This window comes from Lynx canadensis, chromosome D4, assembly GCF_007474595.2.
Source record: "Lynx canadensis isolate LIC74 chromosome D4, mLynCan4.pri.v2, whole genome shotgun sequence".
NCBI classification, from domain to species: Eukaryota; Metazoa; Chordata; class Mammalia; order Carnivora; family Felidae; genus Lynx; species Lynx canadensis.
In genome coordinates, this window is record NC_044315.2 from 32,023,120 (window position 1) to 32,040,164 (window position 17,045).

The following is a 17,045-nucleotide window of genomic DNA, read 5'->3' on the forward strand; positions in this document are numbered from 1 at the left end:
CAGTCAAAACTTGATGTTTTTATGTAATCATCTCATCCAGTGTCACTTTCAGAAATAATCTAAGGTAATACTTAAATGCTCTTAGGTGGATTTTAGGCCTCTTAGTTGTTGGTTTTGACCTCTTTGTGCCTGAACTTAATCATTTATGTTGAAGGCACTATTCATGGGAAGAATTTTCAGTTGTGTAAACACACTTAATTTAAAACTCATCAGGAAATTTTTTGCTATAGTTCAAAGTTATCTGATGATGGCATAAGTCTTAAGCAATGCAGCACATGTTTAACCTGTTTGTAAAATAAACCAGTATTGATTTATTTAAATACTTTATATGTTTTGGATTTTTTTTCCCATTTTTGGTAATCATGAAATTTTAAAGTGAAAAGAAATTACAACTGATGTGTGTGGATTTTGTGTTAAGCTGTGTTTTGCAAACGAGGCTTCCTTATCAAATCCTAAAAGCTGGAGTTTTCAAATGTGAATTGGCTATTCTTTGTTCACTTGCTTTTATTTATGTCTTAATTTATTTTGCTTAAAATTAGAATATTCTGTTTATTAGATATTAACCCCTTGTCAGGTGTAACATAATTACTTCTCTGCATTTTTTCCTCTGTGCAGCTATTGTGAGTGAACCTTGGTATCTTCTCTTGAAGTTTTATCCTGTCATCTTCTACTAATTTTCTTCTTTCCAATGCTCCTTTTATTTCTGTCAGTGTATTAGCCAGAATTTCTCATATGTCTGAAATCGGGTTAGTTAAGATCTATCTTTCTATCTAAATTTAGAACTCTGAATTTTTGTGTTGCTTTTTGTTTGAGAAATAGTCATCAATATTAAGGAAGAATGTTCCCTGATATAATTTTTAAACATTTATTTATTTCTATTTGTGTGTGTGTGTGTGTGTATACATATTTTTTTTCAGATTTCATTTTTAAGTAATCTCTGTACCCAGCACGAGGATTGAACTCAGAACCCTGAGATCTACCCTGGCTCTACCGATTGAGCCAGCCAGACAGACGCCTTACTTATTTTTTAACTTATTTTTGAGTAATACCCAAAAATGGGGCTCAAACTCATGACACCAAGATCAAGACGCTCATGCTCTACAGACTGAGGCAGCCAGATGCCCCTAATTTTTAAAGTTTTAGAAATGGGTGAAATTTATCAAATACCCTTTAGGAGTCATCATTTCCTTTGCTTATGTATGTGATAATGGGTTATTCTTGGTAAAATGAAGCTTATGTGTTTGGAGGACAGAAGGAAAGTGAGCTCTGTGTGAAGTGTTACTTGCTTTTTAGCCAAGAGACCCAGACATAGTGAGAGTCTGACCCTGGTAGGTCATTTTCACTTAGAGAAAGTAAGGTGCAGCAAACAGTTATTGATCATAGTCTAAATATTCTCTAGTTGGAGGGGTACAGCTGGTGGTTAGGTGGATAACGTGGGTGAGTTCCAGCTGTGGGTGGGCAGGAGACAAAGTAGCAGATACAGGTGGAGGAAAAAGCTACCTGAGTGTACATGGAAGTTCTCTTGCATATCTATTGACTGGTTTGGATGTGTGTATTGGGCTTCAGTGTAAGACTGCTAATATGTGTATACTGTTTATCAATTAAAAAAAAATATTGAAGTGATTGAGTCCTGTGAGACTTGGCAATTGTATGCAAACCAAGAATACTTGTGAGTTCTTTCAATGTAACTTTAATATGAAATAAAGTCAATAATTGACAGTTCTCAAGCCACAATTTTTTTTTTTTAATTTTTTTTTTTCAACGTTTATTTATTTTTGGGACAGAGAGAGACAGAGCATGAACGGGGGAGGGGCAGAGAGAGAGGGAGACACAGAATCGGAAACAGGCTCCAGGCTCTGAGCCATCAGCCCAGAGCCTGACGCGGGGCTCGAACTCACGGACCGCGAGACCGTGACCTGGCTGAAGTCGGACGCTTAACCGACTGCGCCACCCAGGCGCCCCTCAAGCCACAATTTTAAAAAAGGTGGGAGCACCTGGGTGGCTCAGTTGGTTAAGCATCTGACTCTTGGTTTCACTCAGGTCAAGATCTTGCATTTTTGTGGGTTCCAGCCCCTCATAAGGCTTCACACTGACAGTATGGAGCCTGCTTGGTATTCTGTCTCCTCTCTCTGCCCCTCCCCCCTCTCCCTCTCTCTCTCTCTCTCTCTCTCTCTCTCTCTCTCTCTCTCTCAAAATAAACTTAAAAAAAAAAGACAAAATTGTATCCAGTAGGTTATCCTCTGTTGGCAGGATCTTGCATGCCTGGGTGAGATGATTATGAGCTTGCTGCTATTGATTACTCTGGATGTGTATGTACTATTGTTGTGAACAGCTTTTATGCCCATTCTCTTCAGATAAGCCAGGAACACATTTATTAAGCCAGAAAAACCAAGTGTTGGCCATTGGTGGCTTTAACATAAGTGCATATGTTATGTATATGTGAGTATATTTTTATCCCAATACCTTCCCAAGGCCCTCCATGATCTGGCATGGGCCCTCTCAGGCCCAAACGCTTCAGCCATATTTAAACACGCTCTGTGCTATTTAAACATGCTCAGCCTGTCCCTTATCCTAGGCCCTTAGACCCATACTATCTCTCTGACTAGAAAATTCTTTACACCTTCATGTCGCTCACTCCTTCTTTCCTGTAAGTCTCTGCAAAGTACAGGTCTTCACAAAGGTCTTCCCTGGCTACGCTTTCTAAAACCAGCCACTCTTTTACTCTCTTGCTTTAGTTTGCTTTGTTTGCTCAGTTATTACTATCTGAAATTGATTTTATAAAGTTCCATGAAAGGAGAGACTTTGCATTTTTGTCACCACGATGCAGATGAGTACCTAGCCCATTGTAGGAATTTGAAATATCTTAGTACATAATACAAGTATCATGGAGATGCCAGGGAAATTAGCAGTCATTAACAAAGTAGTTTGTTGTGTGTTGGGGGGTGTACTTGGTATTAAAGTTTGAGTTTTTTCCGTATCTCCTCCCATTTTATTCTTCCAGTATATTGTATAATATTTTGTTACTAATTCACTTGACTTTTATAATGTCCATAAATAAGTTAGTTTCAAGATATAACTTTGAAATGGGATCTTTGGTTTAATTTTAACTTGAAACTCCTGTAAATTCTACTTTTTTATTGACAGAAAAAAACATAAAATATTTTCCCATATTACCAGAAATAACAGAAGATTAGCCTTGTGACTATTCAAAACTCTACTTACCTTTCTAGTTTAAAAGAAATAGTTGGGTAAAATGGAACCAGTAATCGCTTTTGATGAGTATAAGAGTACCCATTTGATCATATTTGCTTTAGATGGCTCTACCGTTTATAATTTAGTCCCAATTTGAGTAAACATTGGCATTAGGAAAATACGGGATTTTTGGATTGAGGCAAAATATCACAGAAGATAATCCTAGGAGAATAAATATGTTGATTCTTTGGAGTATTAGATACTACAGAGTATTATTGCCTAGTGCTAGTATTTATTTATTTACTTATTTATGTAGCTAAAAAATAAATATTGAAGTTTCTTAACAGCAAAAGATTAAATAAATAATGTGTTCATATTACTGGAATACCACCCACCCAGCTTTTTTGAAAAGAGACATCTATATGTAATGACCTTGAGACAAGCTATCCATGATTGATATTTTTCCCCCTTTTAAGTTTTTATTTAAATTCTAGTTTGTTAACACATGTCCATGACTGTGTTAAAGGCAAAAATAGTAATCTCTGGAATGTGAGGTTTAAGGGGAGACATTCACTTTTTAATGCCATATATTTTCATTTTGCAGCTTTTCCAAACCAATTATAAGATTTAAAACTAATGTGTATATATTATGGAATGAAGTTTCTTCGGTTTTATTATTTTCATATTTGCTTATGGTTACCGTTACTTTTTTTTAATACAAAATGTTTTAAATGTGACAAAGACATTTTTTTCCCTAATTACTTATAATCTTACTAATTTTTTACAAAGCTAACCTTTTTTTTTTTTTCTTCCCCCTGGGTGCCATTCTAGAATTTTCTGAAAAAATTGGAACAATCTTTTATGTGTGTCTGCTGCCAGGAGCTAGTTTACCAGCCTGTGACAACAGATTGCCTCCATAATGTCTGTAAAGTAAGTAGGTTTCTTTCTCATTTTCCCTTGTTAGGACAGAGGGCAACTAACCTCCAAACATAGTTTTAGCACGTGAAACATTTTTCAGCAGAATAGTTGTGGAACCTTGCCAGTTAAGAAACATTTCATTACATTTTGGCAGTAATGCATGTTTTAATTTATTTTAATTTTATTACTATAGACAGTAATAGTCAAATATGTATTCTATAGTCAAAGGTATTGTATCATGTTTGGAATTGTTGAGGAGAATTTGAAATGGAGAAGAAAGTAAGGTGTCATTGCTATTTTTGTTATAGCTTATGTATGTTTTATATATTATAGTGCGGACTGAAATAATTCCATCCACTTAATGAAACCTAAAACAGATTCTGTCTGGTAGCATTTCCAGAGGAGTTGAATATTGCATTATTAGTGTGGTGTAAAGGGGAAGATTGAGTTTTAGTTAAACCAAGGTTGGAATCCTGCTCTACTGCTCAGTGGTTGTGTGTCCTGACCTAGCTTCTGAATCTTAATTTCTTTTGTAACATGGAAACAAATCTTCCACATATGTGTTTGTGCCTGACCCATATATTTCTGGAAGACACATTCTATGTTAAGTGATTTGATAAGATATATAACTTAGTTCTAAGCAGGGAAATCCTAAATTTCTTTTAGGTGTTCTGTTATAAAGAACAGGATTAAAATCCAATGTAGGTGAGGCTAGTGAAAATCATACATAAATTCTAACACTCATTTTATTGGATGAGGAAATTAAAGCACTCAAAATTAAGGTCATTTACCTGAAGTCTCACAATATATGCTGGAAGTGGAACTTAAAGCCATGTCTATAGACTAGTTTTCAGAGTGCAGATTCAGGCCTTTACAGTTCATCTTAAGTTTCTAGTTCCTATTTAAAAGCATAAGCCATTGACTTTTCTACATGCTATACTCTGATGAAATTGGGTATGTTTTTGTTTCTGTTTTGATTTTGCCTTAGGATTGCTTACAGCGCTCCTTTAAGGCTCAAGTTTTCTCCTGCCCTGCTTGCCGGCATGATCTTGGCCAGAATTATCTCATGATTCCCAATGAGATTCTGCAGACTCTACTTGACCTTTTCTTCCCTGGCTACAGCAAAGGACGATGATTTGTCTACTACTGTGTTGCTCTTGGTGGCTTTTTGGACAATAAAGAATCTAAAATGGTTGGGGGGAGGGGGCGGGGAGGGTGGAAGCGCTATGGTGGACCATATCTCTCACGTTCTGAAGCAGCTAATCCTCTTTCCTACATAGCCATTATCTTGTGTGTGTAGTGAGAGGCCCATTTCTCAACTGTCTTTTAAATATCAAAAGGTAGTTCCTGTCAGTAACAACTAGTTTTAAATGAGTAAAAAGTCAAAGCCTCAGCTCTAGTTGATATCCAAGTTATGATTTATTTTGCAACTACCTCAGGACAGAAAAGACGTATGGGGATTTTTTAAATCATTGAGTAATTAGTTAAATGAAGTTTTAGCTACGCACTGCCTCCCAAATATTAGTTGTGCCTGGTTCATGTAATTTGATTTTACAGAAAAGGAAATGACACTCGAGATCTTTGGAACGCAGCTTATGTATTGTGCATAATACATTTTTAATGTCTTCTTCCATTACAATGTGTTTTGCAAGGACAAGTTCATTTTTTAGCCCATTTTGTGAGCTCCATTGTGCTTTTTTTCTGGTGTTTTATGCAAGTTGACTACTAATGACTAATGAGAACAATATGAATGCATTGTTGCTGCATTAGTGTAATGTGGTGTGGTTTTGCACTTAAAAGAGGTATTCAGATGCTCTAGTTGTAAATGTTCATGAAAAGCCTCTTCTGTACTAGTCAAACTGCTTTTAGTGAGTCTCACCAGTGGTTTTACATCTGCAGAGCATTGAGGGCTGGGCTTGACTTTTGAGAGGACTGAAATTGCTTCATATTGTGATCCTAAATTTTATATTCACTATATTCCCTAAAGTATACATTAATAAATATTTTATGACCAGAAAAATAGCTCATCTTACTTCACTTTTCTACATTTGTCTGGCTTATAAGTATGTATTTTTAAGAAGTAATCGCTTCCAGAAGTAATCACTTCCAGAGTATTTCATTGTGCATTTTAAAATAGACATTTGTACAATTCTCTATTCTTGGTTTTTGGTAATAAGAACTAGTATGAACTAAGGACAGGTTTCACCTTATGTTTGATTTTTCTTTTTTAATTTTACTAAATTAGAAAAATTTTCTATAATAACTTGTCTTACGTTCAATTTTAGCATCAGTGCTACTTCTTATTTCACAGACATGAGAATATGCTAAAACATTGTTCTGGTCTCTGAAAGTATATTGTTTTCATCAGAGTAAAGTTTTAATATGATTGAATCAGTTTTTCTATTACTGAATTCAGAGCCATATATAATGCCAATATTTATTGAGTATATGTGTGTTTATTTAATCCTTCTGACCACCCTTAGAGGCAGTCCTGTTATCCCCATCTTATGGATGAACCTCAGAGGTACAGAAAGGTTAAGAAACTTGCCAAAGTTCAGGGGCTTCTGGGTGGCTCAGTCAGTTAAACGTCTGACTTCAGCTCAGGTCATGATCTCACAGTTGGTGGGTTCAAGCCCCACGTTGGGCTCTGTGCTGACAGCTCGGAGCCCAAAGCCTACTTCTGATCCTGTGTCTCCCTTTCTATCTGCCATTCCCCTGTTCTCTCTCTCTCTCTCTCTCTCTCTCTCTCTCTCTCTCTCTCTCTCTCTCTCTCTAAAAAATAAATAAACATTAAAAAAAAAAAAAAGGAACTTGCCAAAGTTCATACTTCAGAGAAGTGGCACAGCTGTGCTAGAAACAGGCAATGTGAGCCCAGGTGCTGGCAGTCTTTACTGTTGGGCTATAAAGGATCTCACATCAAAATCAAGTTCTGGGGAACACTTACAGCATAGTGATTGGAATGGTTGTCACTCTGGGCTTGTTTTTAACAGACATTGGAATCATTTTTATTTTGAAGGATCTAATTTAAATAGAACCTTTTTAGATTGAAATGAATCATTAAATTGCATCATCTAGTGTATTCCCTTTGGCATTGGCCATCTCTCTGCATGAAGGGTGGGGAACATCTCCCAGTTTCAGCTACTTGAACTGGATTGTTCTGCTTTTATTAGCAAAATAAGTGATTTCCATAGTTAGGCTATGTTTTGTCTTTTTTTTAATTTTTATTATTTTTTTTAACGTTTATTCACTTCTGAGAGACAGAGCATGAGTGGGGAAGGGGCAGAGAGAGAGAGAGACAGACACACAGAATCTGAAGCAGGCCCCAGGCTCTGAGCTGTCAGCACAGAGCCCGACGTGGGGCTTGAACTCATGAACTGCAAGATCATGACCTGAGCCTAAGTCAGACACTCAACTGACTGAGTCACCCAGGCACCCCTACGCTATGTTTTGTCTTAACTTTGCTATAACATTATAGACTAGGAAAGAAAGCTGATTCCAGCTTAACATGTTCAGGAGTCCAGGACGGCCCCAAACTAAGCAATTTTATTTTGCTTTTAAACTTTTTTAAAAGACTTCGTTTGTTTTTACATAAATATTTCAGTTTACTCTAAAAGATACAGGAAATAACCACAATACCATTGTCATACATGTAAAGAAAAAAATGTTATCAAATATCTAGTAAATATTCAAAATTCCATTGTCTCAAATGTCATATATAGATATTTTAGGTTAGTTTGTTTGCATCAGGATCCAAATGAGGACCTTACATTGTTGTTAATTGCTATCACTTAAGTATCTTTTAGTCTGTATATATCCCCTCTATCAATTTTCCTTTACTTTTTGTGATTTGTATGTTTAAATTACTCTAGAGTCTGACAGAGTAAGATTTTGCTGACAATAACCATGTGGTATGGTTTAACCTGTTTCTCTTTTATGTAAATTGGTAGTTAGAATTCAAGCATGACCAGATTTAGGTGTGAGGGGTTTTTTTGGCAAGATTTCTTCATAGGTGATGTGGTTATCCCTTCAGATACTACATAGTATCTGGTTTCTCAGGCTTAAATTTGAAAGAGGAGCTTTTCACTGGATTCTGGTACATGTAGTAGGTTACAGTGATTACTATTAAGTACTCAGCCACTTTCATATGGGTAGTTTTTTTTCTTAAATTTTCTTAGATTAAGAAGGGCTTCTAGTTATAGACTCATTTCTAAATAATATGGCTCACTCAACAAATATGTGCATCCAGGTATGTTTAAGAATGTTAGGTAAGGGCATCTGGGTGGCTTAGTTAAGTGCTGATCAGACTCTTAATTGCAGCTCAGGTCATGATCTCAGTTTGTGAGATTGAGCGCCATGTTGGGCTCTATGCAGACAACTCAGAGCCATCATGGGATTCTCTCTCTCCCTCTCTTTCTCTGCCCTTCCCCTTCGCAAGCCCTCTCTCAAAATAAACATTAAAAAAAAAAAAAAAAAAAGGAGGGCACCTGGGTGGCTCAGTTAAGCATCCGACTCTTGACTTTGGCTCAGGTCACGATCTCGGTTTGCAAGTTGGAGCCCCACTTCAGGTTCTGTGCCAACAGCACAGATCCTGCTTGGGATTCTTTCTGTCCCTCCCCCAGTCACATGCTCTCTTTCTCTCAAATTAAATAAACATTGAAAAACAAAATGAAACAAAATAATATTAAGTAAGCTTTGGGGAGGTAGCAATCTAAAACACCGTAAGCTCTCCCACAAACTTGTTACGACAGTTTGGCTAACAGAAAAGGGCCCTACCTGTAACTTAAAAGCTTTGGATTTTAGTGTAGAGTCTACATACAAATTGGATAGAGATCTGTTCTGACTTGTCCACTGTGTGGCATTTCTATTTTTGCTTATTAGGGATCAAACCTTTCCCTATTCTCCAGAGCACCCTGAAAAGATAGAGCTCATGACTACCTGATTTGAGGGAACTGAGCTTGATGGTCTACTCATCACCAGCTTACGCTGGGAAGAGTGTTTTGTGCTTAACTGTTGTATGCTGGCTGATCCCCATATCAGACCTTTAAATCCCTGAAGGAACTACTTATTTAGTAACCTGGATTAATCAGACGCTACACACACACACACACACAAAACAAACACTAGACACAAGATACCAAGAACTAGCTAGAGGGACCAGACAGGCAGACCAAATGACTACTATTGAAAGAATGAATGAAAGAATGTCACACTATATTCTCAAGTATAAAATTGCATTGCATTGATAGAATAACAACAAGCTGCTGTGTGAAGAGTAGTTTGAGATTAAAATTCTTGTAAATAAATGAAAACAAAATAGACAAAACAGAATAGACAAAATCTGAACATATTACTGGGTATTCCATTATATATGGATATTCCAAAATTTGTTAATGCATCTGCTAATGGATATTTGAGTTTCCAGGATATTGCTGTATAAAGCTGCTTCATGTGTAAGTATTTGGAAAATAGTTGAAAGTTTCCTATAAATTAAATATGTTCTTACTCTGCAACCCACCAATTTCATTAGTATTTACTCAAGATAAATTAAGAGATATTCGAAAGTGGTTTATACCATTTTACATTCCTGCCAGTCATGTATGGGAATCTAGTTGCCCCACATTCTCACTAACACTTCATTTTTGCCCTTTCATTATAATCATTCTAGGGGACATGTAATTTCTGTAGGACACAAGAGTGGGTTGAATATTTACTGACCAGAATGAGGGTAGTCATTGGTACTGTACTCCTGGTATTTCTGACTCTCAAGGGCATGTTAGGATTGTACATCTTAGCCTCCTTGTGGCTGGCTATAGTCATGTGACCAGTTAATCATTGAACTGTAACAAATGCTGTGTGTCACTTCTAGGCAGAGCATTTCATTGCCCTCCAGAGTTTTCTTTGCCCTTTCATGGGGATCAGTAGCACCAAGACAGCTTTTCTCATAACCTGGGTCCCAGAATGAGAATAATACAGAGGCCCACCCCACCCCCAGCCAAGCCATGATGAACATGTAACCATAAGTGAAAAGTAAATCTTCAGACCCTAAGATTTTTGAGTTAACACAATATGACCAAGACAACATGACCTGTTAGAAGCCAGAGGTGCCAGCTAAGCTACTTCTGGATTCCAGACCCACAGAAACTATGATAAGGAATGTTGTTTTAATTACTAAACTTTGGGGTAATTTGTTATGCAGCAAAAGATGACTGATACAGATAGGGTAACCCTAAGTGTCAGTTCGTCAGGACAAACCAAGTTTTATTGTTTGTTCCAGAGTGATTATGAATACCATTCACTTTTCCTCTTTTAAAGTGGTCAAGTTTAGGAAAGATTACCTTATTCATAGACTCAATTAAGATCTCTAATGACCTAACCCTGACACTTTGTTTCTGAAAATATTCTTTCCCTACCATACCCAAGAATTTAACTCAATACCATTTTTTTTCCTTGAGAAAATACAGGGGTTTTTTTTGTTTTGTTCTGTTTTGTTTTTTAAATCTCTGGTGAATTGCCATAGATGAGAAACGATACCGGTAGAAAGCATAGCATTCCCATGAACATTTTGCCTGGAAATGGTCTCCAAAAAACTTCTAACTAGAACTCTACTAGACACTAGGAAAAATTTTTGAGGTGCCCTTCCCTTCTCACATATATCTGTTCTTCATTCTGTTTGTGTGAAGATCATGAACTATATTGCTCAAATGCTTTAGTTAGAATTTGCCTGATTGGTTATCTATTAAGAAATCACAGTAAAAGTTGCATGAGTTTTTGAGCTTGTTTGCAACCACCACTAAACTATATAGACTACACATTTTAATTTTGGTCCCAGATATTTATTTACCAAAAATTCACACAAACACATCTTAACAAATCTATAAGTCCTTATAAAATACTTATAAAATATAATACTTATAAAAATACTTCAGTTTTATAGAGAATACCCCCGACTCACTTTTTTTCACTTTGTATTTTAAATTTATTGTACACTGACAAGTTCTAGAGTTCTTGTGTACTCTTCACTTACCTTTACCTTAAAGATACATCTTCTATAGCCACAATAAGTTATCAAAACCAGGAAATTGATACTGGTGCAATAATATAAATTTATAGATCTTACTCAGATCTCATCAGTTTTTACATGAAGTCATTTTAGACAAATCTAGTTCTGAAATTTTATACATGTATAGATGGGTGTAACTGTATATTTAAAGGTTCCATCACAGGGCACCTGGGTGGTTCGGTTGAGCATCCAACTTCCACTTAGGTCATGATCTTGCAGTTGGTGGGTTTGAGCCCCACAACGTGCTCGGTGCTGACAGCTCAGAGCCTAGAGCCTGCTTCAGATTCTGTGTCTCCCTCTCTCTCTGCCCCTCCCCCACTCACTCTGTCTCTCTCTCAAAAATAAACATTAAAAAAAGATATTTCAATGTTCTATCACAAAAAAAATTGCTTCATGCTATCCACTTCGTAGTCACACCCTTTCACTAACCCTAACTCCTGACAATCGCTAATAAGTTCTCCATAATTTTGTCATTTCAAGAAAGTTATATCAGTGGAAACATACAGTATGTAACTTTTTGAGATTGATGTGTTTTTTTCCCCATAGCATGATAACCTTGAGATCCACCTAAGTCATTGCATATATTGATAGTTTCATTCTTTCTATTACTGAGGAGTAGTCAGTTTTATCTTCTATTAACCCATCAATGGGCTTTGAGGTTGTCTCTAGTTTTTGCCTATAAGAAAAAAAAAAAAAAAAAAAAAAATCATACAGGTTATTGTGTGAACACAAGTCTTCATTTCTCTAGGATACATACACAGCACAATTCTGGGTTATATTGTGTGTGTGTGTTTTACTTTATAAGAAACTGCTACACAGGTTTCCAGAGTGGCTGTACCATTTTGCATTCCTGAGAGACCCAATTGTTCAGTGTTCTTGCCAGTACTTGTTATCGTCAATATTTTTTTCTTTTAGTAATTCTAATAGATGTGTAGGAGTATCATCATGGCTTTCTTTTGCATTTCCCTAATAGCTGATGATTTAATCTTTCTTTTTTTTTTTTTTTTTTTTAATTTTTTTTTCCACGTTTATTTATTTTTGGGACAGAGAGAGACAGAGCATGAACGGGGGAGGGGCAGAGAGAGAGGGAGACACAGAATCGGAAACAGGCTCCAGGCTCTGAGCCATCAGCCCAGAGCCCGACGCGGGGCTCGAACTCACGGACCGTGAGATCGTGACCTGGCTGAAGTCGGACACTTAACCGACTGCGCCACCCAGGCGCCCCTGATTTAATCTTTCATGTGCTTATTTACCATCCGGTATATTCATGAAGTGTCTGTTTAAATTTTTTGTCTGTTTTCTAGTTGGATTGTTTCTAATGTTGAGTTTAGAATTTTTATTTTTTTAATGTTTATTTTTGAGAGAAAAAGATCGAGCATGAGTGGGGAGGGGCAAAGAGAGAGGGAAACAGAATCCAAAGCAGGCCCCAGGCTCCGAGCTGTCAACACAGAGCCTGATGCAGGGCTTGAACCTACGAACTGTGAGATCATGACCTGAGCCAAAGTCGGATGCTTAACCGACTGAGCCACCCAGGCACCCCTAGAATTCTTAATATGAGCACTAGTCCTTTGTCAGATATGTGAATTTCAGAATATTTTTATCCCAGTCTGTGACTCATATTTTCGTTAAGAGAGTGTTTCTTGGAGAAAAAGGCTTTAATTTTGATGAAGTCTATCTGATTTATCAGTTTTTTATTTTATGGGTCATGTTTCTAGGGTTAAACAACTCTAGAGGAACATAATTTATTACTTTTACTCAGATACTTTCCATTATTCTTTACAAGGCTGATTTTCCGCTTTTCTCTCTGTTATTTCCTTTCTGTATGAAGAATTTACTATAACAATTCTTATAGATCAGATCTTCTGGTGACAACTTCTCTTTGTTTTCCTTCATCCAAGAAAGTCTATTTCACTTTTACTCTGGGAGATCTTTTCACAGGATATCGAATTCTGGTTGGCTTTTCTTCTAGCACTTGAAAATATCTTGCCACTTCGTTCTGGCCTCTATGGTTTCTGATAACAAGTCTGCTGTAGAGGCATGGAAGCCCCAATCATAAAACACATATCTTGTCCAGCCTCCTTCATGTCCACATGGTTTCAGGCCCTGTGGGTTCCCTTTTCATTTCTGCCATCTGGAGGTCTCCTTTTCTTCCTTAATAACCAGTTTTTGTTTTCCTGTTTGTTTTTAATGGGGGGGATAAAGAGCATTTTACCAGCCTTTCCATTTGGAACAGGGATGGCAACAGTTCCCACATCTCTTGAGTCTGTGTCCAAAAAGAAAAGTGCTGTTGGCATTTTTCATACATTATTATTTCACTTCTCATACACACTTTGTGAGGTAAATGGTATTATCTACATTTTATAGATAAGTTACTGATTTCAAGAGAGTTACCATAAGTTAGATAGCAGCCTTAAACTCAAGGCTCTGTGTTACTTTCTACTACTTTTTCTGCTTCACTATGTTGTTTATTTACTGCAGTATTTACTTTGAATTTATACTATATCCTTTTGCTCTTTGAAAACCAAGTTTGGACACTATTATAAAGAGAACAAATGTGCAACCTAACTGAATTTCATCTAAAAATTCTGAATGATTATTGTTGCATGGTGCGTATTTCTTTTAGAGCTTTTCATTTTCATAAGAACTGTATGTTAACTAAAATTTAAATTAAACAAAATAAAACATGGGGGCCCCATGGGGGTTCAGTCAGTTAAGTGTCTGACTTCGGCTCAGGTCATGATCTCACCGCTTGTGGGTTCCAGCCCTGTGTGGGGCTCTGTCCTGGCATCTCAGAGCCTGGAACAGCCTGCTTTGAGTTCTGTGTTTCCTTCTCTCTCTGCCCCTACCCCACTTGCACTCTGTCTGTCTCTGTCTCTCTCTCATACACAAAAATAAACATTAAAAAAAATTTTTTTTTCAAAACATGGATATCATTCTTCTTTTAATGTTTTTTTTTTTTTTTTTTAATTTACTTTTGAGACAGAGAGAGACAGAGGATGAGCAGGGGAGGGGCAGAGAGAGAGGGAGATGCACAATCCTAACCCGGCTCCAGGCTCTGAGCTGTCAGCACAGAGCCCGACGAGGAGTTCAAACTCACGGACTGTGAGATCATGACCTGAGCTGAAGTCAGACACTTAAAGACTGAGCCACCCGGGTGCCCCAACATGGATTTCATTCTTAAAGGCAACTAGGAGCACCTGGGCGGCTCAGTTGGAAGCATCCGACTTGGGCTCAGGTTTTGATCTCATCGTTCATGGGTTAAGCCCCACATAGGACTCCATGCTGATGGTGTAGAGCCTGCTTGGGATTCTCTTTCTCCCTCTTTCTATCCCTCACTGCTCATACTTTCTGTCTCTCCAAAATAAATACGGTTTAAAAAAAAAAATTAAAGGCAACTAATTTCTGGGAAATAATGAATTATGTACTGAGCCTGTTTAACTGTAGCACCTTTCAGACTCTCCTCCCAGAACTTCCTCATGCTTAGGAGCATTAGACTTCAAATTAACAACAATTTCCTGAATGGCAGATACCGTTCCAGGCTAAAGGCTGTCTTTTTGACAAAATACAGAAATAGAGTGCTAATCCTCCACAGTCCATCCACTCCCTCCCAACATGGCTGGCATCACATACTATACTCACTCCTTTGCTATTTGCAAGTTTATTTAACAGCCTACCCAACTGTCGCCTTCTGTGGAAAGTATTTTCCTCATTGTATTGTGGAATGCATTTGAAGCAACCTCTTTTAACCAATAAAACCATTTAGCTCTATTTTGGGGAACTTTAATATTCCTCTGTAGTTCATGTAGGATAGAATGTCTTGAACATAAGCAAGTTATTTTTTTCTTTCTGTTCTTTATACCAGACTTTAAAGAAAGGATCTGTTAGCATCTAATTCTTCTTTGGCTGCTCCTACTGCAGTGAGTAGCAGTTTGAGATCAAATTCCCAGTGACAGCACTGTTGGGAAAGTCTGCATATTTTTAGGATGACTGACATCACTCCTGGTGCTGTTGGATGACACCCTGTTTTCTGGAAATTTATGACTTTGGCTGTTACTTAAAACACTTAAATCTTCACAGTCTCACCAAGGTTTGTGTTTTGTTTTTTCAAATGAACTTCAGAATTGTTATTGTACAAAATCAAAAATGCCACATCCTGAACTCTACAAACACTGGTAAGGTTAAAGTACAATGCAACAAACAGATCAAAAGCACACAAAAATTTCTCTTGCATTGGTTCTGAAAACCCTAGGCTTCTGTAAGAGGTCCAAATACCCAGAGAATCATACAGATTAATTTAAAAAATAGTTTGTAGTTGATTTTTTCAACCCCCCATCAATTTTTTTGACTTTTGAAGAAATTACAGATTTTATCTAACTTAATTTTAGAAGTTAATTTTTAAGATGATGACAATGATTTCTGACTTCATGTAGGTTGAAAATGCAATTATGTCATTTGTATGAATTTGTACAAACATTTTGTATAGGAGCAGTGATACAGAGAAAAGGTGTAGGTTCCCAGGTTAGCATACAAAAGACTATTAAACCATAATTTAGTAACACTGCTTTTATGGAAAAGATATCCAACAACCCTTGCCAGTTCCAGGCAGCAGAGACAGGCACTATTCCAAATTTACTACATTTTTCCCAACTTTGGGGTGGGTAATCCGAGGGTACAGATTGTTATCTTCTTTAATATCAAAGGCTCATCTCTATTCCTAGTGAATTGCATGTATGAAAGGTAGCAGGGAGACATGGGAAAAGCTCCAGATGAAAGTAACAATGTATGCAAAACTGGGTGGTTAAAGCACCACTGAGAGTCACCCCTGAACTGGGAGGAGTGGGGGGGCATCAAAAGGGAGGAGTGGGTGGGACCCAGTACTCAGTGAAGTAAACAGTGAGAAGGACTTGCTAATAGGAGAAGGAAGAAAAGGGCAGCAGTACAAGAACATCATACACATTACATGAATCCTGCGTATCAGGGGACTTGTCTGTGTACATAGTTATAGTTGGTAATGAACAAGTGGGTCCTCCAGCATCTGGGTTACTGCAGTGATTCTGGGAAGTGTCCACCAGTCCTATCCCCAGGGTTTTGCTGCACACTGGGCTGTTTTCAACTTTGCAGACACTCTAACCAGGGCATTCACTTCCCTGCCTCAGGCCTCAGGTTTAGGTTCCTGTATGGTCCCATTAGCTCAACCGTCTTCCTGCCTAGTTGGTTTCCAAAAAAACTTCCCTTGTTCTTCCTCTTCTGAGGGTCCTCCCTTCTCACACACCTTTCCCTTCTAACCATGGACCCTCTAACCCTCTACCCCTTTACTGAGAGGCCACCCTAAAATTCGCCCACACCCTGCCCAGACTTTTGCACTCTGTGTACTTTTTAACCATGCCTCTTCTCCATTTTCTTCTTGCTCCTTGTCCTCTTCCTAATTTGAGGGAGTCTTCTTGCACCTCCTGACCCTGTGCCTTATTACTTACAACTCTTGACTCCCTTCTCTTCCCACTCTGGACAGCCTTCTCCCATGTCTCCTACCCCACCATTTCCTGACTTTCATCTGTCTGGTCAGTGAGCTGATAATGTTCTTTCTCCTTCCACTTCTTAATCCTTTCCTTCTCCCCATCCCCACTGGAAGCCTCTATCTACCTCCTCCCCCATTTCCTTCCTATCTGTAACCTGCATCTTTCTCCCACTTTCAATCCTACTCTCTGCTTTACAGTCCCCATTACAGATCCTTCCCTCTTCCTGACCCAAGGACCTCCACCCACTCCATTCCTTTTCTTTTTTCTCAAAGCCCTTCACCTGAGACAGAGTCCCCTTCTTCTCCTCTGTACCCTATTTTCATTTTCTGTGATCTTGACTCTAGGCTAAAACCCCTCCT

General features: G+C 37.7%; 1 protein-coding gene across 2 annotated transcripts in view; it reads left to right on the forward strand.

Annotated features, from left to right (window-relative positions):
- The window catches only part of UHRF2 (ubiquitin like with PHD and ring finger domains 2), an 87,668-nt gene extending 72,424 nt beyond the window's left edge, over positions 1 to 15,244 (forward strand). The window contains exons 15-16 of one of the 2 annotated variants that reach the window (XM_030294294.1): positions 4,024 to 4,122; positions 15,033 to 15,244. In XM_030294294.1, the coding sequence (XP_030150154.1) occupies positions 4,024 to 4,122; positions 15,033 to 15,062 (129 nt within the window). In that variant the 3' untranslated portion in view covers positions 15,063 to 15,244. Of the gene's footprint in view, positions 1 to 4,023; positions 4,123 to 5,098; positions 6,305 to 15,032 lie in introns of those variants that run through there. The other variant, XM_030294291.1, reaches the window with a different exon arrangement.
- The last annotated feature ends 1,801 nt before the right edge of the window (positions 15,245 to 17,045 follow it).